We start from the raw sequence: 25,847 nt of genomic DNA, 5'->3' as shown, positions 1-25,847 counted from the left end.
TCCTTAGAAGCAAGGATGGCGAGACTGCATCTTACATACTTTGGACATGTTGTCAGGAGGGATCAGTCCCTGGAGAAGGCATCACCCTTGGTAAAGTATAGGGTCAGCGGAAAAGAGGAAGACCCTCAACGAGGTGGATTGACACAGTGGCTGCAACAATGAGCTTAAGCATAACGATGATTGTAAGGATGGCGCAGGACCGGGCAGTGTTTCATTCTGTTGTACATAGGGTTGCTGTGAGTCAGAACGAACTCAACAGCACCTAACAACAACAACAAATGTGTGACATTAAAACCATTTAAAGTAGAGGCCATATTTATGAAGAAATACATGCATAATACATGTTTAACATTTAGGTTGTATGGTTTTTATGTTTAATTTTTATATTTTTAGTTATTTGAGCGTTTGTCATTGGTGACAGATATTTTTTGTAGCTGATCAAGAAGGCACACCTCAATGTCAAAGAAACTTTATTAATAAGGCAATTGGAGTAGCCATTTATTATATTGCAAAAAGTTCTAGACTCATTTAAGATTCATTTCCATTTGATAGTCAATTACCAGCTGTCAGAGCATATTAAGCACTGTAAATTTGAGTCAGAAGCTGTCAGCCCTAAGTATATTAACCTGTCCCTAATCACATAGGTAGTGATTTGTCCCAGGAAAGACTGATATTAATCATTGAACTACATGTGTCTTTGTGATGGTATAAAATTGCCATTGGCTTCCATTGCTGAATTGAAGTAAATCAATGTAGACACAAAAAATGAAAGCAGAGTCATAAGGATTTCCATTTAGGTTAACAAGCTCCTTTCTGTTTCCAGACAGAAAAAATGTCAGCCAACTTTCAAAGCTTTTCGCTTCTTAGTCTGAAAAAATGTATTTTTTTCTTTTCATCGTTACTAGCTAACATTTGTGGAGTATTTATTATGTGCCAGGCACTATGCCCACAGCTTCATATGAATTATTTTTTTAAGCTTCACAGCCCTATGAGGTATATAATCTGACCACAGCTTGCATTTTGTAATGAGTAAATGAAGGCTTAAAAGATCTTGAGTAACTTGTAACCCCAAATGGCAGAGTCTGGAGTTAAACACAAGCAGTTTAATTCCAAAACCTTTTCCCTTGACCAGTACTCTACACTGATGGATGTTGTTTGATGTTTACTTGGTAAATCAGGAGTGCATTTGACTGCAAGTAACAAAAATCCATGGTACAGTAACTTACAAAATAGCACTTTTTTTTTTTTTTTCTCACTTAGCAAAAAGAATGAAGTAGGCAGATATTCACATTGGTCCAGTACCAATTTCTATGTCAGCCGTTTCAGACCAACGATTCTGTGATTCCTTGGTCTTTCCCTCATTGCTGAAAAGTGGCTGCTGAGTTTCAAACATCATGTCCATATTCAAGGCAGGAAGAAGGCAGGGGGAAACAGTTGGCACCAGCCTTAACTGTACCTTTTATCATTGAAAGCAAAGGCTCTTCCATTTATAGCTCATTTGTCAAAATGGTTTCACATGGCCATAAAGGTGGAAGACAGTAAGGGAAAGGGAATTGGAGATGACTGATGGGCCAGCCTTGGGTAGAATATTATAGAATCCCCAACCTCTGTAGGAAATCTTCCACTTTCTCCTTTTTTGGTGTGAAAGAGCTTAGTTCTCCATATAGCTAACTCCTGATGTATTTGTCTTGGTTATCTAGTGCTGCTATAACAGAAATACCACACATGGATGGCTTTAACAAAGAGAAGTTTATTCTCTCACAGTCCAGTAGGCTAGAAGTCCAAATTCAGGGTGCCGGCTCCTGGGGAAGCCTTTCTCTGTCTCTTGGCTCTGAAGGAAGGTCTTTGTCATCAGTCTTCCCTTGGTCTGGGAGCATCTCAGTGCGGGAACCTCAGGTCCAAAGAACGCGCTTTGCTCCCGGCACTGCTTTTTTGGTGGTATGAGGTCCCCATATCTCTCTGCCCACCTCTCTCTTTTATATCTCAAAACAGATTGGCTTAAAACACTATCTAATCTTGTAGATCTCATCAATACAACTGCTACTAACTCATCTCATTACATCATAGTGATAGGATTTACAACACATAGGAAAATCACATCTGATGACAAAATGGCAGACAAGCCTACAATACTGGGAATCATGACCTAGCCAAGCTGACAGATATTTTTGGGGGCACAGTTCAATCCATGACAGTATTCTTGCCTTGTATTCTAGAACATGTTCCCAGATATTGGAAAGCTGTGGTTCCACTCATCCGTACAGGACTCATTGGTTGCAAGTAACAGAAACTGATGCACACATAACAAAGAAAACAAGGGAATTTCAGTCATTTACTCAAAAAAATCTTTATTGAGCACTCATTATATGCCAGGCATATACTGCTAGGCTCTGGGGATACATCAAGTGAAAAAAGCATTAAAAATGCATATATTATAATGTGTGAGAATCTCGTGGAACCCAAAGATAGAAGTGCACCAGGGGCTGAGGAGCTATCAGGAATCCAAACAGCTCCTCAGAGCCCATCTTCTTCATTCTGCTCACTCTGCTTTCTCTAACTTAGTCTACATGGTGGGTAGAATATGGTCACTCCACATTGCCTGAGTTTCCATCTTCTATTTAAGTAATCAGCCCAAGCTCAAATAGAATCTGTCAACCCTGATCCCAAATTCCTAGGCAAAAGAATTTTAATCAACTGAGTCCAGGTACAGTCTAACCCCTGTGGGTAAGAGGTGTTGTTACAGGGATCATCGTGAGTGGAAGGGATACCTAAAAAGGTGTTTACCTCACAAGATTTCTGGTTGCTACTACCCATCTCTAGGTTAATGGATGCTTTTCTAGACACCTTGGCTATCATCCGTGCCAAAGTTCCATTCCACCACCCCAGAAATTTGAAAGTTAATTCTTCCTTGAAGAGCACATTGGTTTGGCTTTGTAAGAATTGCCTGGAGCCTGGGTTGAGGTTGTTTTGAACTTTTTCAAACATTCCTGTGCCCTAATATGCATATTATAAGGAGCCCTGGTGGCACAACTCAGCTGCTAAGCAAAAGGTCAGCATTTCAAAGCCACCAGTTTCTCTGTGGGAGAAAAGACCTGGTGATCTGCTCCCATAAAAATTACATATGATTTGGAATTAATGACATACAACAACAACAAAAACCACATGTTATATCTTTTTTCTCCACACAGCTCTCGTCCTTGTCTTTTTGTGCCTGACTCCCAGAAAATGGGAGAATTGGAGCTCAGTTAATATCAAACTCCTTTTCTTTAAACCAAGACACTAAACACCAAGCACTTTAAGTCAAGTCACCACTAAGCAGTTTGGTTCCAAAGTGCATACTGCAGTGTGAGTTGGGATGTTCCTTTATGGCTGTTATAAACTATAATGCCAGTGAGAGATATGGTTGTTGAAAATTTTTTTAGCCTTCTCTTTGTTTCAAACCAATGGGTATTTTTCCATTTGGGGATGAACTGAGTTGCTGACCTTATGGCTATTCTGTTTTCCCACAGGCTGTGGACTCCCCTCTGCGTGGAGGGGGATGGGCAGGCTGGGGTTCCTGGGGCAAATCTCTGCTCTCATCAGCATCTGCCACAGTAGGTAAGCATTATTGGTTGCATTTAAATGGAAGACGTTCAGAGTCCTAATAGGATATGACATCTTTGACCATACCATGTACTGATAGAGTTTAACATTAGCCCATCAGGTAATAAGAGCAAACCCTTTTTTAGTTGCTTGGCAGGTATCAGGCAATATTCTACATGTTTCACATATATTAATACATTTATTCCTCAAAATAATTCTATAAAGTAGGTACTCTTATTTTCTCCATTTTACAGATGAGGCAACTGAGTCACAGAGAGTTTAGACCTTGCCCAAAGTCAGCTGAGGCTGGTCTGGCATTTAAATCAAGTAGTTTGGCCTTGGAGACCCTGAGTGGGCAGATGGTTAACAGTTTGGCTGCTAACCAAAGGTTGGAGATTTGAGTCCACCCAGAGGTACCTGAGAAGAAAGCCCTAGTAGTCTACTTCTGAAAAATCGGCCTTTGAAAACTCTATGGAACACAGTTCTACTCTGACACATATGAGGTCACCATGAGTTGGAATAGACTTGAAGGCCACTGGTTAAAAAAATACATGGCTTTTAACCATTGTATTCTATTGCCTTTTAAAATATAAGATTTAGGCTTTTGTAATATATTCCTAAAGGTTTGTGTTTATGATCTCACTTGAATTTTTTAAAATGTGCAACTCACTAAAAGAATTTTAAAGGAAATGAATAAAAGATGTTTCATCAACAGAGCATTGAAATGCAAACAAATATATATATATAACCCACCCCAGTGCCGTCGTCGACTCATAGTGACACTACAGGGCAGATATATATACACATATATGCAAGCAGGAAAGCCAAGGCTAATAGAGCTTCTGTAATTGAGCTTTGACCTTAATTCTGAGCTTCTTGGCTGCCTGTAGATTCCCTGTTTCTCACTGACTGATAAAACTTAGTTTATCGAGATAATTTTTTCTCCCGATATTAAATTTTTAAAGAAATTTACTGTCACAGTTCTTAAACAGAGAGAAAGAATAGTGGACAATGCATTCATCAATGTAAGTTTGTCAAAATATTCTTCCTGTAACCATTTCTTATATCTACTCTTCGTGAAAGCTGAGGACCTCATAGCAAAATGTCAAAGGTAATTTAGCAAAGGTATTTCATCTTGAAGAGTGGGGTGAGGAGAAGGACAAAGGCAATTACAGGTAACATAGCTTTCAGATAATCTAACTCAAGTATTTCCAAGGTATAATTCATAGTCCATGGCCGTAAGGATCTTTTGATGGACCACAAATTGGTCCAATTCATTGTTACTCCTGAAACCAGGGGGAATAGAAAGTACTTGAGGCCTTTTGCCCCACCTCAGTGGATCACGGTCATAAACAGTTTAAGGACCAGATATCTAACTTGATAGTGTTTAGACTTCCTGGAAGGACAGATAGATTGCATTCCCCTAATTTCATCTAATGGAGGCAGTGGTGATTCTTTGGTAGAATCCTCACCTTCCATGCAGGAGATCTGGGTTTGATTCCCACCAATACACCTCATGAGCAGTGGAGGCTTGTATGTTGCTATGATGCTAAACAGGTTTCAGTGGAGAGTCCAGACTAAGACAAACTAGGAAGAAAGGTCTGGCGATCTACTTGCTAAAATCTACCAATGAAAACCCTATGGATCACGATGGTCTGATCTGCAACTGATCATGGGGGCAGCCCAAGAACAGGCAGCTTTTCGTTCCATTGGGGTTGCCATGGGTCAAGGGCCAACTATAAGGCAGCTAACAACAATGAATTCCATCTGTGTCAAATATCAGTTTTCTCAGGTGATCTCTGGCAGGAACTAGAGAGTGGTCACGTAAATGTTGACCTCTCTGGTGAGTGCCAGGAGATGCTATTTTCTCTGTGGCTAATTAAAGGGGCCAGGTATGCCTGGGATACTACACATGCAAATGACAAAATTAACCAAATTAAAGTAGAGGAGCCTGTTTTATTTTCTGAACAAGAATGCGCCTTCATGAAGGTAGAGCACAAGCACTTGCAGGCATGTCATTTCCTGGGAAAAACATTTGAGCGTTTAGTACCTCATTCTGAGATCTCAGCACTGTGCTCTCCACCCAAATCTAGCCTCTTCCGAGAGGCCTTGCTTAGCTACCTATCCAGAATCGCCCGCCCACCCCCAGTCACCTTCTATCACATACCTCTGATTGATTTCCTCCATAGGTCCCATTACTCCTGAAACAATCTTATCTATTTGTTTGTTTACTTGTTTATTTCCTGTCTTCTTCCATAGGATGTAAGCTCCATGACAGTAACATCTTGTTCTATTGTTCACAACTGTGTCTTCAGTGGCGCTAAACACTGCCTGGCACGTCAGGAGTGCTTAATAAATTTTTGTGGATTAAATGAGTGAATAAATTTAGTTCCCATTAGTTCAGAATTCGTTATAATTTATTTAGTACAAAACTTGAGGTACAAAACATTATGTAATGAAACATAAGTCCCTTCCTCTTGTTCCCCAGTCAGCCACGCAGTTACCCTCCCTGGAGGCAGCCATTATTTCTACACTTATACAAGGATAAACGTATGCGTACCTCCTTTTTAAAAACAAAAACGGTAGCAAACGTGCACACTGTTCTGTATTTTGAGTTTTTCTCTTCATCCTATTTCTTGGAAGTGGTTCCCTGTCTATACATATAATAGTGCCTCATGCTATACAGTATTCTGTGATGGCGGTGGATGGGGTTTACTGGTTTCCTTTGGATAGTTCAACTTTTATTACATAAGCAGCGTTGCAATGAAGGAACTCATACTCATCGTTTTACACATGTGGGAGTATAACTATCTGAAGGTTAAATTTCTATTGTGAATCAAAGGCCATTTTGAATTTTGATATTGCCAAATTTCTCCTAAGTGATCAAAGTGCATTTTACATTTTGTTATTTCCAAATTTTCCTCTTGAAAATTGTGCCAGTTTACATTTCTTATTAGATTCTTGGTTTCCTAAACACTCACTGTCACGCCATATCATCAAACATTTTGATCTCTGCCAAAAATAATAGATAAAACAAAAGTGGCTTATCTTTAGGAAATTAAGTTGTTTTTTCCCCATATGTTTAGAAATTATTTTTTACTTTTCTTCTGTAACCTAACCGTTCTAATTATTTCTCTGGTTTTCTATAGGCTCTTGTCCTTATTGATTATTAGTTTTATATGTTTTTGTTAGTTGCTATCATGTCAGTTCCAGTTCATGGCAACCTTATGTATAACAGAATGAAAAGTTGCCCAGTCCTGTGACATCTGAGTCTAATAGGACAATATTCTGTTCTGATTCATAGGGGTTTCTTTGGCTAATTTTCAGAAGTAGAATTCCAGGCCTTTCTTCCTAGTCTGTCTTAGTCTGAAAGCTCTGCTGAGACCTGTCACCATGAGCGACCCTGCTGGTATTTGAAACACCTGTGGCATAGCTTCCAGCATTGTTTCTATCACTAAGGCCGTATTTTCGAACTACGGATCCTTCTTTGTTTCCGGCTTTCGCATTCCAATAGCCAGTAATTATCAATGCATCTTGATTGCATGTTCGATCAATTTCAGACTGCAACAGCTGATAAAAGTCTTCTATTTCTTCATCTTTGGCCCTAGTGGTTGGTGCATAAATTTGAATAATAGTCGTATTAACTGGTCTTCCTTGTAGACATATGGATATTTTCCTATCACTGACAGCATTGTACTTCAGGATAGACCTTGAAACGTTCTTTTTGACGATGAATGCAACACCATTCTTCTTCGAGTTGTCATTCCCAGCATAGTAGATTTTATGACTGGCTGATTCAAAATGGCCAATACCAGTCCATTTCAGCTCACTAATGCCTGGGATATCTATGTTTATGTGTTCCATTTCATTTTTGATGATTTCCAGTTTTCCTAGATTCAATACTTCGTACATTCCAGGTTCTGATTATTAATGGATGTTTGCAGCTGTTTCTTCTCATTTTGAGTCATGCCACATCAGCAAATGAAGGTCCCAAAAGCTTTACTCCATCCACGTCATTAAGGTCGACTCTACTTTGAGGAGGCAGCTCATCTTTTGAGTGCCTTCCAACCTGGGGGGCTCATCTTCCAGCACTATATCAATGTTCCGCTGCTATTCATAAGGTTTTCACTGGCTAATGCTTTTCAGAAGTAGACTGGCGGATTCTTCTTCCTAGTCTGTCTTAGTCTGGAAGCTCAGCTGAAACCTGTCCTCCATGGGTGACCCTGCTGGTATCTGAATACCGGTGGCATAGCTTCCAGCATCACAGCAACGCACAAGCCCCCACAGTATGACAAACTGACAGACACGTGGGGGATGAAAGCCACTACAGTACAACAAACTGACAGACGGATGGTAGAAGTTCTTCATAGATTAAGGAAATTAGCTCTTAGTCATATGAATTCCAATTTTTTTTGGTTTATTATATTTTTTCCATGCAGAATTAAAAATTTTTTGTTATCACATTTATCAGTTTTTTTGTCTTCTCAGTTTTTGTATTATATTTATTAAAGCATTTTCTGCTCCAAGATTATGAAAAGATTCTCCCTTGTTTTCTGTTAGTACTTTCACATTCTCACTCTTTACATTTTAATATTTAAACAATCTGGAATTTATTTTGGTGTGTGGACTGATGTGGAATTCATATCTCAGGTTTTTAATGAGTCCTCCTTCAATCCTGATGCCACATTCTTCTTCATATAGTCCAGGTTCTTCCCCTTCCATTCACCGTCAGTTGGCATACAGCCATACATCCAGGGTCTTCTGGAACAATCCTTATTTTATTACTCCAGTAAAGATAATCATTTAATGTATATCGAAACATTATGTAGCTTTATGTTGTATAAGGCTGTGTATATCAATAATTTTAGGAAACGGAAAAAAAGGTTTTCATGTCCTTTAACAGGTCAAAATTGGAGGAGGGATTGTCACCATAATTGGTTACCTAGAACACCAATCTCTGCAAACACTGCTCACAGCCATCCCTTCCTCTGCATCTTACCTGTCACTGCCCTGCCTAGACCTTCATCAGTTCTTGCTTCAATATCACAGAAAAACCTAGGGTTATCAAGTTGATTCTGACTCATAGCGACCCTATAGAACACAGTAGAACTGCACCACAGGGTACCAAGGCTGTAATCTTTACAGAAGCAGACTGCCACATCTTTCTCCTGTGGAGCGGCCGGTGGGTTCAAACTGCTGACCTTTCAGTTAGCAGCCAAGCACTTTAACCACTGCGCCACCAGGATTCCTTTCAGTATCACAGTACCCATCCCTATTTCCTGACCTTTATACCACTACCAGTCCCCTTTACTATTTAGGCTACAAAGTAAACAATCAGCATTTTTAAGGAGTTATCTCTAATTTGAATAGTTTCCTAATTCATATTGACTTTCCCTTTGAATTCAGCTAAATTAATTAGTGTTATATTGGTCTTCTGCTAAGAGCCCCTGATGTTTATCAGAGCATTGTTCATTTTCCAAACATTTATTGAGCCCCTACTATATACCCGGTGCTTTTACTTGTATTGAACAAGTAAGCTTCTTATGGAGGTGACATTCTAATTCATCATCCTTACAATAGACCTCTGAGGTAGCCCTGTAGATGGTTTTATATAAAGTCCTCAAAACTGCTTATAGCTTAAAAATATCCTCCTGCATATCCCACTTCCTGCAGCAAAAATGAATCTGATACCACTTAATTGGAAAACTAGTGCCGTGGGTGAATGTTAAATCACAGCATTCCTCGCCGGAGCGTATTTGTGTCCAGGCCACGCCCTCTCAGTCTCAGCCTCCTTCTGCTTCCCATTTACTGGGCCCTTAAGGGGACCTGGTGGCACAGTGGTTAAGTGGTTGTCTGCTAACCAAAAAGGTGGCAGTTCCAGCCCATTAGCCCCTTTGCTGGAAAAAAATGCGCCAGCCTGCTTCTGTAAAGATTTCCAGCCTCGGGAACCCTATGGGACAGTTCTCCTCTGTCCTATAGGGTCGCTGCAAGTTGGAATCGATTTGACAGCAACAGGTTTTTTGTTTTTGGTACTAAGCATTCGGTACCATGCCAAATGCTCTACTATAAATGTCATTTTTTTAATGCTCGTGTAAAGCTTATTGTGTATGTACCACCACCACCCTCTGTCGCTGTCGAGTTAGTTCCAGCCTGAGGTGTGTCTGATGTGCTCCGTAAGGCTTGCAATAGCTGGGTTTTTTTGGAAGTAGATCACCAGGACCTTCTTCTGAGGCACCTCTGGGTGGACTCAACCCTCCAACCTTTTGGATAGCAGCTGAGCGCATTAACCATCTGTACCATCCGGGGACTCCATTGAGTAGGTATGCTGTCACTGTCGTTAGCTGCCATCGAGTCAGCTCCTGACTCACGGTGACCCCATGCACAGTGGAACGAAACACTGCCTAGTCCTGCACCATCCTTGTGATTGGTTGCGAATCAGACCATTATGATCCATAGGGTTTTCATTGTCTCGTTTTAGGAAGTAGAGCATCAGGCCTTTCTTCCTAGTCCATCTTAATCTGGAAGCTCTGCGGAAACCTGTTTGGCATCATAGCAATACCCACGCCTGCACTGACAGATGGGTGGTAGCTGTGCATGACGTGCACTGGCTGGGAATCAGACCTGGGTCTCCCTCGCGGAAGGCAAGAATCCTACCACTGAACCACCACTGCCCCCTTGGGTTGGTCTGTTATTATTATTAGGTGCTGTCAAGTTGGTTTCAACTCATAGCGACTCTGTGTACAATAGAACTAAACGCTGCCCGGTCCTGCACCATCCTCACAATCCTTGCTATGTTTGAGCCCACTATTGCAGCCACTGTGTCAGTCTGCCTCACTGAGGGTCTTCTTTTTCATTTACCCTCTACTTTGCCAAGCATGATGTCGTTCTCCAGGCACTGGTCCGTCCTGATAACGTGCCCAAAGTACCTGAGATGAAGTCTCTCCATTCTTGCATTCTGGCTATACTTCTTCCAAGACAGATTGGTTTGTTCTTCTGGCCAACCAACCAAAACCAACCCATTGCCGTTGAATCGATTCCAACTCATAGCAACCCTATAGGACAGAGTGGGGCTGCCCCATAGAGTTTCCAAGGAGCGCCTGGTGAATTTGCACTGCCGGCCTTTATGGTTAGCAGCCGTAGCACTTAACCGTTATGCCACCAGGGTTTCCGTCCTTCTGGTATATTCAGTATTCTTCACCAACACCACAATTCAAAGGCACCAATTCTTCTGTGGTCTTCCTTATCCATTGTCCTACTTTTGCATGCATATGGGTCGATATAGTCTATAGTTATTCTCATTTTACAGACAGGATGAGTAACCCTCCCACAGCCACACCTATGGCCATAAGGAAGCCACGGCTGAGCCCAGGCTGCCTCCCTCCAAAGCCTGTGCTTCTAACCATGGGGCCGTATTCTGCTTTACGGTGCTACGCAGCACTTGGGAGTGGCTGGCTTTCTGAACCCAAAACTCAAAATCTGCAGTCTAAAAAAAATTTTAATTGGGATAAGTCATGGAAAAGCAAATAACTTGATCACTGAAATTGTACAGCTGTCCACATGTTTCACGTCATAAAATATAAAGTGTTCTGGGCGCTTGCAGTTATAATGACGTCCAGAAGCGCCCTGACTGTAATGAAATCAGTGCTTCTGCAGATTCTATTACAGGCATTATGAGGGTTTACTTTCTTATTAAACTTTTAATTATAAGTTCTCTTCACAGTAAACACAGAACTCATCTGCCCTGTGAGTAACAGCTGCAGGTACTTTTTATCACCTTTGAATTTTCTCCTTTCACCTCGAGTGCAATATGGAATATTCTCCTTAGGAGCGCCCTCCTGCTTGTAACTCCTTTCCCGTGGTTGGTGTGTTTGCTGTTATTTCTCATTAGTGAGTATCGAGACCTTACCATTTGACCTTGGTCCTCCTTGGGCCCTTAGAAGATTTTCTATCCACCCACTGAGAGCCCAGCCAGCGAACTTAACTATTCGCATCTTCACAGGGGTCCTGCTGTAATCTGACCTTCGCATGTGGGCAGCCTAGTGCAGCCCTGATTCCAGTGTGGACTGGCTGTGCTCCAAGGCCTCTGGATTTTGTTCCCTGGTTCAAGTATAACCAGTGGATGATGCTGACTTCACTGTTTGAAAATCAGGTGTGACTTCAGGGGCACATCCCACTAGTAGGCATCCAGCTTTTGGCTTGACCTGAACTGAGTGTCCTAATCTGTAGCCTGTGCTTGTGTTTGGGGTTGCTATTGAACTTTCCCTATGGCTGCAGCACCGTGAAGATTATAAACATTGTGTCCTGTTACTACTGCAACCATTTAAAAATGGTGGTGGTTCTCAGCTGACTGCAGTAATTCTAGAAGGGGTGCTGTCTATAGACCAGCGTGATCATGGTGCCAGTCACCTTTACCCCTTTCCCAGTTATGCTCAGTAGAGGTGTGGTTTTTCTGCAATTGTATGATATTTGCTCATTGCCCCATTAAATATCAGAATGAAGTTCAGTATACCCTCTTGTATTAGTTTTTGTTGCTCTATAACAAATCACCACAAGGTTTTATCCTTTGCCATTGAGTCGACTCTGACTTATGGCAACCCCACATCTGTCAGAGTAGAACTGTGCTCCACAGGGTTTTCAATGACTGCTTTTTGGAAAATCTACTCCAGGCTTTTCTTCCGAGATGCCTCTGGGTGGACTCAAACTTCCAACCTTTCAGTTAGCAGTTGAACTCATTAGCCATTTGCACCACCCAGAGACTTCTTCCACAAACTTAGTGGCTTTAAACAACGTACATTTATTATTCCAGTTTCCGTGGGTCAGGAGTCCAGGCATGGGTTAGCTGGATCCTTTGCTCAGAGGCTCGCCAGACCAAAATCAAGGCTGCATTCTTATCTGAGACTCAAGGTCATCTTCTAAGGTCACTCAGGCAGAATGCAGTCACTCACGGTTGTAGCAATGAAGTACCTGCTTTCTTGCTGGTTGCTGACTGAAAGTCACTCTTAGCTCCCAGAGGCCACCTTCCAATTCTGGCTATATGGCCCTCTCCCAAGCAACCATAAAATCTTAGTGGCAAACAACTGTAAGCATTTATTTGTCATGCACCTGCAGGTTGGCTGAGTTAGTTCACAGAGACTGGACTTGGCTGGGGAGGCTCTGTTCCACATTCATTCTGGAATGCAGGCAGAAGGGGCAGCAGCTGCCCCCTCAAGGAATGTTCTTCCTACCATGACAGCAGAAGTACAGGAGGGCAGGCCCAACAGTGCAAGCACTGTATCTGCTAATAATTCCACTGAGCAGGACCAGTTGCCTGGCTAAGCCTCAAGGCAACGAGTGGAGGGGTAAACACCCCCAATGTGGGAGGAACTGCAGAATTACACAGCCAAGGGTCTAAATACAGGGAGGGGTGAAGAACTGGAGCCAATAATTTGATCTACCACAGGAATTGAAATGGAAGAACATCAAAGATTAGGAGAGAATCTTAAGAATATTTAGAAAGGACAAGTATTATCCCACTAAAGTCTTCCAAATATATAGGTATTACTGTCTTTACCTTGTTCCTGTTGACTCAAACCTATGTGGCATAGTGATCCGTTAGAGGTGAGAAAAGCAGGGTAAACACAGCTTATGTTATGTAGAGGCATAATATCAACCCTAGGGTTTTGCAGCATTAGCAGTTTATTATCATAGGGCAAAGAAACTTATTGGAAAACAAAGCACTCGCAGTGGTAGACATGCTCTTGAAGGTATACAAATTGCCTGTGGAAAGTAAAGAAAGAAAACAACCACATGTTCAATTGCAATAGATTCTCATCTGGAAACCTCATGGTGTCCCCCCCACCCCCCGCCAAGTAATTCCAGTTGCAGACAGGAGTGCAAAACACATGGTCCTTAAGAAAACTCCGAGCTGTCAGTAGAGCACCAGAAATAGAAACCGAGACTTCTTGACGTTGTTGAGAAGCCACAGTCACAATAGTTAGAAATCTTTCAGGTTCGCAGGAGAGTAATTGGAGGATAGAAACATTAGGAAGGTGGTACTGTCTTGGAAAGAGCACTATAGCAGGAGTCCTAAGACCTGAAACTTGGTCCTAACTCTGCTGCTAAGTCATGATCACGAGAGACTATCTCTGTATTAGTTTCCTACAGCTGCCATAACAAATTACCACAAACCTGGATGGCTTAAAACAACAGATACTTATTCTCTTGGTGTTTTGGATGCTAGAAGTCTGAAATCACCATGTCGGCAGGGCCATGCTCCTTCTGAAGACTCTAGGGAAGAATCCTTCTTCGCCTCTTCCAACTTCGCATGACTTCCAGCAATTCTTGGCATTCCTTGGTTTGTAGCTGCGTCACTCCAATCTCTGCCTCGGTCTTCACATGGCCTTCTCTGTGTGTCTCTTTATGTCCTCTATTTTTATAAGGATACCAGTTATTGGATTTAGGGAACACTGTAATCAGGTGTGACCTCATCTTAATTACATCTGCAAAGACCCTATTTCCAAATAAGGTCATATTCTGAGGTTCTGGGTAGCCGTGAACTTTGGAGGGACATTCAGCCCCATTATAGTCATTAAGGAAACCCTGGTGGCATAGTGGTTAAGAGCTATGGCTGCTAATCAAAAGGTGGGCAGCGAAGACTATTCATCGGACATGGAAGGGACTGGACAATGGGCTAGAGAGAGATGCTGATGAAGAGTGAGCTACTTGTATCAGGTGGACACTTGAGACTATTGGCATCTCCTGTGTGGAAGGGAGATGGGAGGGTAGAGAGGATTAGAGATTGACAAAACAGTCACAAAAGGAGAGACTGGAGGAAGGGAGCGGGCTGACTCATTAGGGGGAGAGTGAATGGGAGTGTGTAGTAAGGTGTATATAAGCTTATATGTGACAGACTGACTTGTAAACTTTCACTTAAAGCACAATAAAAATTATTTTACAAAAAATAATAAAGTAACTTAGAGCTTAGGAGACAGGCTGCACTGAAAACCAGCTCTTCTTTGTAATTGGTGTCACTTTGAGTATCAGTTCTAGAAACATTTATCTCTGTCACCAACACCAAATTTAGTAAATGCTGCTATGTATCCTCAATTTTAATAAAGATCATTCTGAAGTCAAAAAAAAAAAAAAAAGGTGAGCAGTTCGAATTCACCAGGCACTCCTTGGAAACCCTATGGGGCAGTTCTTCTCTGTTCTGTAGGATTGCTATGAGTAGGAATTGACTCAGCAAGCAACGGGTATAATCATTAAATTTCTATACAATAGACTTACCATCTCTGAGACTCAGTTTTCTTATTTGAAAGAGTGTGAATGGTGGAACTTGGTAAATATAAAGTTCTTTCAAATGATTCCATATCCTGTGACTATCTATAGAAAAAGTTATTTGTAGCCACTGTGCTAAGTGAAAAAATACAGAAAGTTGATTGACCTTTTGCTACTCTACATTTTTAAATTTTGTCTTTTGCTTCACTACTTTGACCCTAAGGTTAAAGAGAAATGAGAAAATGTAGGCTTTTCAATACTTACGTGAAATCAAATATTTCTCAGCAAACAGTTATTTCTAGAGAGACCATAACTCTAGCATTGGGTTCATCCATAGTCACGCTCTTATCACATTCTGAGAAGGCTTGATCACCTGCCACCCATGCCTTTGGACAAGTTCATAGAATACAATAAAAATAGTTATTACTTAAGACCCACGTAGAAATCAGAGTGGGAAAGCAAAAATGTAAAAAAAAAAATTATTTTGTTGATAACTTCAAAGTGATGTTGTAAGAACTGAATGTGATTTCCCACAAGCATCTTATAGACCTGAAATATTCCTAAAATATATTGCTAAGCTAAAAATGATAGACCAATAATCAAAATGAAAGCTGAAACATGTACATATATTGAAGTAAAAACTCTAAGTAGACTAGAAACAATTTATTTCTAGATACCAAAGATCTAAATGTATATTTGAAATTGTAATTTTGACGGTTTTATGCAGGGGTAACTGAGCACACAAAAAAAGTACCTGATCTGTATATTTACCTTTTCAAAATTACCAGTGTACCTTTTTCCCATTGGCTCCCAAGTTGCTTTTCTTTCCCTATATTTTAATGAAACCCTTCTACTAGCACTGTCAGAAATAATGACGGCGTTTATTACAGAGAATGGCAGACTGGTCAAAAATATACAATGAGAGCTCTTCACTGTTAAATCATTATCAATATCACATGGATTTATGTTTGAAAATGACATTGCTGATGTGAAAATTCTCAAGGATTATTAAGACAAAATATACAGTAAGAGAATTAATGCCTCGAGTTTGTCCACAGTCCTTTACAATCTCTGAATAAGCACAGGGGTTAATGAATTTCTGTTTCGCTGCTAAGCAAACATTATCAGTTCAGTAATACCTCTGTTCAACTTTGAACCCAAAGATAAGTATCTGATTACAGAGTGGACACCAACCATCACTATGGAAAGGAAGACTTTTCCACAAGGAAGTTTGATTGACTCCTTTTTTTTTCTGCACTCAGTTTGCTTTAGTTGAGCAGAACGACATCAAGCATGTGTTTTTCTAAACAGTTGCTCTTCAGAACTATTTTATAATATCTTGAATTCATTGATTAAAAAGTCTGAGATGCAGTCAACACTTTTAAATTTTTCTATTTCTCTAAATATTCTTCTAAAAAAGAGTATAAATTGGTACAACCTTCAGAAGAGCAAGGTGCATTATCTGTCGGAATTTTCTACCGCTCATCTGTCAGTTTGTCATACTTCAGTGGCTTGTGTGTTGCTATGATGGTTGAAGCTATGCCACTGGTATTTCAAATACCAGCAGGGTCACCCATGGTGGAAAGTTTTTGGCAGAGCTTCCACACTAAGGTAGACTAGGAAGAAACACCTGGTGACCTACTTCTAAAAATTAGCAGTGAAAACCCAATGGATCACATCATATTGTCTGATATAGTGTTGGAAGATGAGCCCCCTAGGTTGCAAGGTACTCAAAATACACAGTGGCCCTACCAATGATTGTGAAGATGGTGCAAGACAAGGCAGCATTTCGTTCTGTTACACACGGAGTTGCCATGAGTTAGAGTCAACTCAAAAACAACTAACAACAACAATCAAAACTTTAAATGTACAAACCTTCTAACCCAGCAGTTCCTCTTGATCCTTTGCAAAAGTTTATTAAGATATATGTACAAAGATATTCAATATACAATTCACTCAGTAAATACTTATTATGCCAGACACTGTTCTAGGCACTTAAGATACTGCAGTGAGCAAAAGAGACAAAGATCCCTGCCCAATTAGAGCTTACATGGTAATGGAAGGAAATAGACAATAAACAATAAACACAGTGAATAAGAGCATTATTTTTATAGAGCGTTAGAAGTGATACATCTATACAAAATAAAAAAGCAGAGCAGGATAAGAGGAGTCAGGAAGGCAGGTTAAAGTTGTAAGGACGGTGGCGAGAAGGCGAGGGAGTTCACCAGGCAGTTATGAAAAACTTGAAACAACTAAAGTGTCTGTTCATCCATAGAAAACTTAAAATACGGCATATGCATATGGTGGAACACTGTGCGGCATTAAAAAGAATGAGATAGCTCAGTGTCCTAGGTTGGATGCCTAGGAGAGAGACAGAGGCAGAGATTTTTGTGGTGGAGTTTTACTGTTCGGTGTTCTCAAGAGCAAGCCTTTCAGGAGTGAAGAATTGAGAATCAGGATTGGGATGATTCTTCAGAGGTACCCTCCATTAATGTACAGAGCGAGGTCTTCGTATCACCCACCCCCCATTGACCAGTGATTGTAGGGCTGTGTTTGGGGGGCAGGCCCAGAGTGATTTTGAGAAGAAAAATGAAACTTAAGATCTAAGATAGCACCACACAGTGTTTGGGATCTCAGTCTACACAGCACAGGGTGATCTAAAAACATCAAGCTGGCCCAACCCAAAGCACAGTAGGGAGGGATAAGGCTAAAGCAAGGTTTCACCGTGAAGGTGACCTCCACCCTGCTGTTTGGTCAAGGCAGTGTAAGTCAGGTCTAATTTCAGCATATAACAATGTTTTAAAAAGGAGGCAGCTCCTGAGCAAGAATCTGATTTCCAATGAAAATTAATCTAGTATAAATTGCATAGAAAATTTTCTAAGTATAACATAGCGATTAAGTATATAAGCTCTGGAGCCAGAAAGACTGGGTTCAAATCTTGCCTTTGCTGCTTATTGATTTTGTGACCATGGACAAGTGATTTCACCTTGGCAGGTCTACGTTCTCTGAGTTGTAAAAGGGGTATGATAATAGTCCTTTCCTCATAACGGTTGTAAAGTAAATTAAATAATTTATGTAAAAATATTTAATATAACACCTGCGACATAGTAAGTGCTCAGTAACTGTTGGCCATACCAGGTGTCGTGGATTGAATTATGTCCCCCAAAAATGTGTGTGTTAACTTGGTTAGGCCATGATTCCCAATATTCTATGGTTGTCCTCTATTTTGTGATTGTAATTTTATGTTGAGAGGATTAGGGTGGGATTATAACACCACCCTTACTCAGATCCAATGTAACGGGAGTTTCCCTGGAGTGTGGCCTGTACCACCTTTTATCTCTCAAGAGATAAAAGGAAAGGGAAGCAAGCAGAGAGTTGGGGACCTCATACCACCAAGAAAGCAGTGCCAGAAGCAGAGCATGTTTTTTGGACCCAGGACTCCTGTGCCTGAGAAGCACCTCGACCAGGGGAAGTTTGAGGACAAAGACCGTCCCCCAGAGCCGACTGAGAGAGAGACAATCTTCCCCTGGAGCTGACGCCCTGAAATTGGACTTTTAGCCTACTTTACTGTGAGGAAATAAATTTCTCTTTGTTAAAGCCATCCACTTGTGGTATTTCTGTTATAGCAGCACTAGATGACTAAAACACCAAAGATTTCACATGTTTCTCCCAGCAACCCTGCAAAACCCTGGTAAGTATGTATTATAATCCTCCCTTCACGGAAGATGCAGCAGAGACTCAGAGAGGTTAAGTAACTCACCCAAGACCACACAGATAATAAATAATAGAGCCAGAATCCACTACAAGACTCCTGCCTCCTCAGTTTTCGGTGTTTTCCATTAGAGCGTAGGTGATAAATCAAACACCAGCCAATCGTTTAACATTTGCATTAAAATGACACAATATCACTGCATATGCGCAGCGTCCTTCTCTTAGTTTATTTCTTTTTCTTTTTTCCTTCCTTATCGTTATCTTCTTTTCCAACATAGCCAGTAGAAGGGTAAATGATACTCCATCCTCAGAACTGCGGACTTTTTTTTTTTTTTTACAGGTTTTATTTCCTTGAGGATATTTAGGGTTCGTGATGACTGGAACTAAGTGTATGATGTTATTCATACTGGTTGTTTTTCTCTGTTGCTGTTCTCATGCCATAGATGTTATTGGTAGAACTGAATCAATACAACTGGGAATGAATTGCTCCCGGGCAAAAAAAAAAAAAAAAAAAAAAACCAGGCAAAAGGCTATAGTAACTCAGTATCACAACTTCCTCATTTTGGGCACTAGATGTCACGCTAAGTAAAGTTTTAGAACGTACTCTTCCAAGTAGGGTGTGACATAGTCTAAACCATAGCTGTGAAAAATCATAGCTTTGTGTCCTAATAGAGTGTGGCAAAGATATACTTCTGCTAATAAAACTAAAGTTCAGGAGGCTTTTTTAGAGAAAAAGAATTATTAATCAGAAAATACAGTTGGGATAGCAGCTTATTACCATGTCTGTTAAACAGACGCATCCCAAACCCCAACCAGCCATTCATATGCACATAAAAATCATATTCCTTCCAGAAACAAAGCAGGTTTTTCCACAGGTAGCTTATGTGTACATATACATGGTCATTCCTGTTCTGAGATGGTGAGAAACTGTTATTGCCTGAGAAAAGAACAAGACGTGGCACTAATCTGCAAGGGATGGCAAAGGGGGAAGAGGAGATAATGACAATGAGGGTCGCTAAACCGTGACATGGTCTTAAGGAAGAATGTGAAATCATCAATCAAGAGATAACAGCGTCATCCTTTTGTATGACTTAAGCAAAGAAGATGGAGCAGGTGATGGCTTCCAGCCTTTTCAAACTTGTTTATTTCTTGATTTTAGCTCTTGGAATTCTGAATGAGAATCATGGTTCGAGATTTGGATGTACATTATTTCCTTTTGGAAAATGTACGTGTTAAAAAAAGATGGCAAGTCATATAGACTCAGTTTGTAAATAAGTTAGATGATGTCATGCATTGAATTGTGCCCCCCCCCAAAAAATGGGTGTCGACTTGGCTAGTCCGTGATTCCCTGTGTTGTGTGATTGTTCACCATTTTGTCATCTGATATGATTTTCCTATGTGATACAAATCCTACCTCCATGATGTTAGTGAGGCAGGATTTGAGGCAGTTATGTTAATGAGGCAGGACTCAATCTACAAGATTAGGTTGTGTCTTAAATCAATCTCTTTTGAGATATAAAAGAGAGAGAAGTGAGCAGAGAGACATGGGGACCTCGTACCACCAAGGAACAAGAGCCAGGAGAATAGTGCATCCTTCAGACCTGAGGTCCCTGCACTGAGAAACTCCTGGTCCAGGGGAAGATTGATGACAGTAACCTTCCCCCACAGCCCACACAGAGAGAAACCCTTCCCCTGGAACCGATGCCCTGAAATTTGGACTCCCACCCTACTCAAGTGTGAGAGAATAAACTTGTTTGTTAAAGCCATCCACTTGTGGTATTTTTGTTACAGCAGCAGTAGACGACTAAGATGGATGATTATATTCTATAACTTAAATACTGAAGTGTGATAAGTTTTCCTTGAAATGTTTGGAATTCATTGGAAGCTAAAGAGGATGAATTCAAGTCTTAGTTTTAGCAGTATACTACATCTTGATTAAAAAAAAAAAAACTCAATGATGAGTTTGAGTGTATTTAATGATCTACACATAACTTTAAATGTATAAAAAAAATCCATTGCCATCAAGTCGATTCCAACTCATAGTGACCCTATAGGACAGAGTAGAACTGCCCCATAGGGCTTCCAAGGAGTGGCTGGTGGATTCAAACGGCAGATCTTTTGGTTAGCAGCTGTAGTTCTCAACCTTTGCACCACCAAGGCTCCTGTATATTTGGTCTATATTATGAATAATGTTTCTTAAGTTTCAGGGTTTTCTAGGTAGTGTATAATGACAAGTAATTTCCGTTGAATATAATTAGTCCTGTATTTGTTTACTAAACAACAAAATAAAACACCAGGAAACCCTGGTGGCGTAGTAGTTAAGTGCTACGTCTGCTAACCAAAAGGTCCCCAGTTCAAATCCACCAGGCGCTCCTTAGAAACCCTATGAGGGAGTTCTACCTTGTCCTTTAGGGTAATTAGGAGCTGGAATCAACTTAACGGCAATTGGTTTAGTTTTTTTGGTTTTTTATGTTTATTTGCTAAATATCAGTACTCTGATTATATTAAGATCATAAATAAGAATTAAAAAAAAAAAAAAACTTGCCATGGAGTCATCTCTGATTCATGGCGACCCCATGTGTAAGGATTTTCAATGACTGTGACTTTTTGGAAGTAGGTTGCCAGGCATTTCTTCCTAGGCATCTCTGGGTGGATTAGAACCACTAACCTTCAGGTTAGCAGCAGAGCACTTAACCATTTGTACCACCCAGGGACTATAAATAAGGATACAATAGATAAAATACTGTTACTTGGGTTTGTGATTCATCCGTATCTTTACTTCAGGAGATGGACAAGCGGTAATTGTAGCAAGGCCTTCTAAGACAGGGTGTTTCTATTTAGCTCTCAAACACTGCTATGACTTGGGACTTTTTTTCCCCGGTGGCACAGTGGTTAAGAGCTCAGCTGCTAACCAAAAGGTGGGCTGTTGGAATACACCAGCCGCTCCCTGGAAACCCTGGTAGCGTAGTGGTTAAGAGCTATAGCTGCTAACCAGAAGGTCGGCAGTTCGAATCCATCAGGCACGCCTTGGAAACCATATGGGGCAGTTCTACTCTGTCCTGTAGGGTTACTGTGAGTTGGAATTGACTTGATGGCAACAGGCTATAGGGTCGCTATGTGTCAAAGCAACTTGATGGCAGTGGGTTAATATTGGTGCTGCCTTGTGTTCTAACAACCTGAGGTTTCCCAGGTCCCTAGATAAATCTCTCATTTTTTTCTCTAAGTGCTAAGGCGGAGGGTGAGTACTGTGATTAGTTCTCCTTCAAGAACCCAAACAGCAATTTAGGGCTATCAGTTGGCTATTAATTCCTTCATTCGGTTTGGAAACTCTGAGATAAGCTGTGTCTTCTCATGGGAGCCTATAAAGGGGAAAGGTCTCTCCAGAAAAAAATGTTGACGTGACTACTTCTCCGTCAAGCTGAGGTTTGGTTTTTCCCAGTGTGGGTGGGAAGGTCAGTTCTATATTCAATAAATACTTACTCAGTGCTCACTGTCCCTGGCTGTGGGACAGTAGAACTGTCGTCTCTGCTCAGATGAACAAAACCAGTGCTCTGCATCCTGGCTGACTACTTTTGCAGTTTATGTGTTTACTATTACTTAGGACAGGAGTCCCTGGTGATGCAAACAGGTAACATGCTCGGCTGCTAACCGAAAGGTTGGAGGTTTGAGTCTACCCAGAGGTACCTCAGAAGAAAGACCTGGCAATCTACTTGTGATAAATCAGCCCTTGAAAACCCTGTGGAGCACAGGTCTACTCTGACACACAGATGGGGCTGCCATGAGTCAGAACCGACCCAACTGCAACTAGCTAATGGCGCTGGCACTACTTAAGACAACTGAGCTATCGGAGCTGTTGGGCGGACTTAATGGTTTTCCTACTGACTTGCCTTTTGATTCTGACATGTCAGCTCCATACCCTGAACTCTCCATCTTAAAAGACACTTAACATACATTTATCTCATTTATCCCTCTCAATATCTTGGAAAAAGTACAGCCAAATGCTCCTTAGAAGTGAGAATGGCGAGACTTTGCCTCATGTACTTTGGACATGTTATCAGGAGAGGCCAATCCCTGGAGAAGGACATCATGCTTGGTAAAGTAGAGGGTCAGCGAAAGAAAACATTCAATGAGATGGATTGACACAGAGGCTGCAACAATGGGGTCAAGCATAGCAACGATTGTGAGGATGGCGCAGGACCTGGCAGTGTTTCGTTCTGTTGTACATAGGCTCGCTATGAGTTGGAACCGACTTGACGGCATCTAACAACAATAACAACATTCCTCTCAACAACCCGATGAGATATAGACGCTCATGAGGAAACTAAGTCACAGAGAGGTTAGGTAACTTTACCAAGGTCACTTAGCTAGGCAGTGGCAAAGCTGAGCTCCTATTTGAACCCAAATGAGCAATTCCAAAGGTTATGCTGCTAACCACTACCCTTCTCTTACAATCAGAATGTACTTATATAACTTAATATTTATATATATAACTTAAAAAAAGACTTTGTAAGGTTAGCTAATGGGATTTGCAGATCATGGATTGTAATGTATCCGTGAACCATGTTTTTATCTCCTGACAGGCCATGGGTTGACAGCAGTCAAGGAAAAAGCAGGGGCCACCCTACGGATTCATAGTACAAATTCCGGGTCTTCTGAAGGGGCCCAACCTGATACTGAAAGTGAAGTCCCTCAAAGTGAGTGATGTGTTTGGAGGTGGGGGGAGCCCTGGACTGAGGCTCTGTTACATTATGTGCACAGTTAGAGGGTTCCAAGTTCAGATCAGCAAAATTAACTCAAAAAGAATTTTTTTTTTTTTCTGTTTAGTAACAGACGCTGCCACAGATCAGAGCCCCACAGAAAGTCCGCCTACTTCTCCGTCGTCAGGGTCTCGGGGCATGCTGTCAGCCATCACCAACGTGGTTCAAAACACAGTGAGTCCTGCCCCGCTTCCTCTGTTTTCCCTTGTTTCTCTGCATGCCTTTGTCTGATATTTCTATTTACCAGTGACCTGCATACATCAGAGAAAAGATGGCCTTGCTCATAACTTTGGATTATGGTTTTATTATGCTTTCTACTACAGAGTAGACATAACCTTGGAACCAAAATAACAAGGGCAAAATGAAACGTATTTTATGTTGAAAAGAAAGGAGCTATTTAAAAGGAACATTTTCCAGTCTGATTTAACAGTGTCCTTTCCAACAAACCACAAGGACAGCCTTGGGATGGGGGGAGAGAGAGCTCTTTCTCAGAACCGAGACAGCTGTTTTGCCTAGATGATCTGTGTCTCCTAGCCCTTGATTTGAAAAATTACAACACCATTCAGATGAAAAATGCCAGTAAGGAGTCGAGAACTCCATCCTAGAGATGTTTCTGAAGTGTTTCTAAGATCAGCATTCTCCCTCATCCATACCTCCCATGCCCGCTCTCCCCCTTGCTCCCATAACCCTAGATTTATCCTCCTGCATCCCTGTCTGTTTCTAAAGGAAGCTTGTTATCAGCAACAGCAAAAAAAGACCAAGCCCGTTGCCGTGTAGTTGATTCCAACTCGTGGCCACCCTATGTTGTAGAGTAGAATTGCCCCATAGGGTTTTCTTGCCTGTAATCTTGACAGAAGCAGATTGCCAGGCCTTTCTTCCGTAGCACTGCTGGGTAGATTTGAACTGCCAACATTTAAGTTAGTAGCCAACCATAAACAGTTTACCCTACCTTGGCAACAAAATACTGATCAATAAGGAGACAATAAGAATGAAAATGTTTGTTTTCTTTATATAGAACTTCTAGCTTTTCTAGAAAGATGACTCATGTTCCATTCATTCATTCATTCCCTCATTTAAAAAAAGTTGATTATCCCTTATTATGTACGAGAAACTATGCCAGTTCTGGGCATATACTAGTAAACAAGAGGGCACGATATCTTGGAAAACAGATCACTCTACAGGCAAATATAATGTAACATGGGAAGAACCAGACGGCTGTGGACACACATATGAGGATATCTTACCCAGACTTTGGGAATCAGAGCATGTCAGAAATTTAGACAATGATTTTGCCCCTCTCCTTGCTACTTGAGGACCTCTAGACTGGGTAGCATAATGGTTAAGTGTTGAGCTGCTAACCAAAAGGACAGCAGTTTGAATCTACCAGGTGCTCCTCTGAAACCCTATGGAGTAGTTCTACTCTGTCCTGTAGGGTCGCTATGAGTTGGAATCCACTCGATGGCAACAGGTAGACTGGGTAGGGTGGAAGGGCAATAAAAATGTTGTAGGAGTCAAATAGCAATACAAGTCAAGTACCCCCACGAGGGAGTTGATAGGGTTGGGGATAGGAGAGAGCTCTTTTATATTTCTGGTATAAGATGGGAATTCATAGCTTCTCTGAGCTACACTACAGGGCACTCCGTTTTTGTCTTTAGCATCCTCAAAGTCCTTTCTGTGTGTCTCCTTTGCCCAAATCCTGGACACCCCCAGCAGGTCTCCCCTTCCTCAAAATCCGCATGTCCTTCTTCTCCCATTTTATTCTCTACTGAATTAATCCTGCATAGAATGATAGGGAAAAATTAATCAAATCATGCAAAAGTGTGAATTCCTGATGCCCCGTCATCCTCCCAAAGTAAGCACATTTTAAAATCTGTTCTGTAGCATGATTATTGATGGGCTCCACTGAAAACAACCTAGATGTCCAAGAAGAAAATTACTAATAAAGTATGTTAATTCAGTGAAATCGAACATTGCTATGAATATTAAATGATGTCATGGATTGAATTATGTCCCCCCAAAAATGTGTATCAATTGGATTGGGCCATGATTCCCGGTATTGTGTGATTTTCCTAGATGTTGTAATTCCTGCCTCTGTAATGTTAATGAGCGAGGATGGGTAGCAGTTGTGTTAGTAAGGCAGGACTCAGCCTACAAGATTGGATTGTATCTTAAGGCTATCTCTTGAGATATAAAAGAGAGAAGTGAGCAGAGAGACAGGGGGACCTCATACCACCAAGAAAGCAGCACCAGGAGCAGACCGTGTCCTTTGAACCCGGGATCCCTGCGCCTGAGAAAGCAACTCGATCAGGGGAAGATTGAGGACAGAGACCTTCCTCCAGAGCCAACAGAGAGAGAAAGCCTTCCCCTGGAGCTAATACCCTGAATTTGACTTTTAGCCTACTCTACTGTGAGGACATAAATTTTTCTTTGTTAAAGCCAACCACTTGTGGTATTTCTGTTATAGCAGCATTAAATGACTAAAAGAAATAATTTAAAAGATTGTAAAATATATAAAACGCATTGCCATCGAGTCAATTCCAA

The 25,847-nt window shown here is 41.1% G+C and overlaps 1 protein-coding gene across 2 annotated transcripts in view; it reads left to right on the top strand.

Moving 5' to 3' along the window:
• FAM114A1 (family with sequence similarity 114 member A1) overlaps positions 1–25,847 on the top strand; it is an 82,270-nt gene that overhangs the window by 24,963 nt on the left and 31,460 nt on the right. For both annotated transcript variants that reach the window (XM_049886355.1, XM_049886356.1), the window contains 3 exons: positions 3,510–3,597; positions 23,130–23,243; positions 23,374–23,480. In XM_049886355.1, coding sequence (XP_049742312.1) covers positions 3,510–3,597; positions 23,130–23,243; positions 23,374–23,480 — 309 coding nt within the window. The remainder of the gene's footprint in view (positions 1–3,509; positions 3,598–23,129; positions 23,244–23,373; positions 23,481–25,847) is intronic.

This window comes from Elephas maximus, chromosome 5, assembly GCF_024166365.1.
Source record: "Elephas maximus indicus isolate mEleMax1 chromosome 5, mEleMax1 primary haplotype, whole genome shotgun sequence".
In the NCBI taxonomy this organism is placed as follows: Eukaryota; Metazoa; Chordata; class Mammalia; order Proboscidea; family Elephantidae; genus Elephas; species Elephas maximus.
The sequence above is the reverse complement of the archived record's forward strand: the minus strand, read 5'-3'. Positions and strand labels throughout refer to the sequence as shown.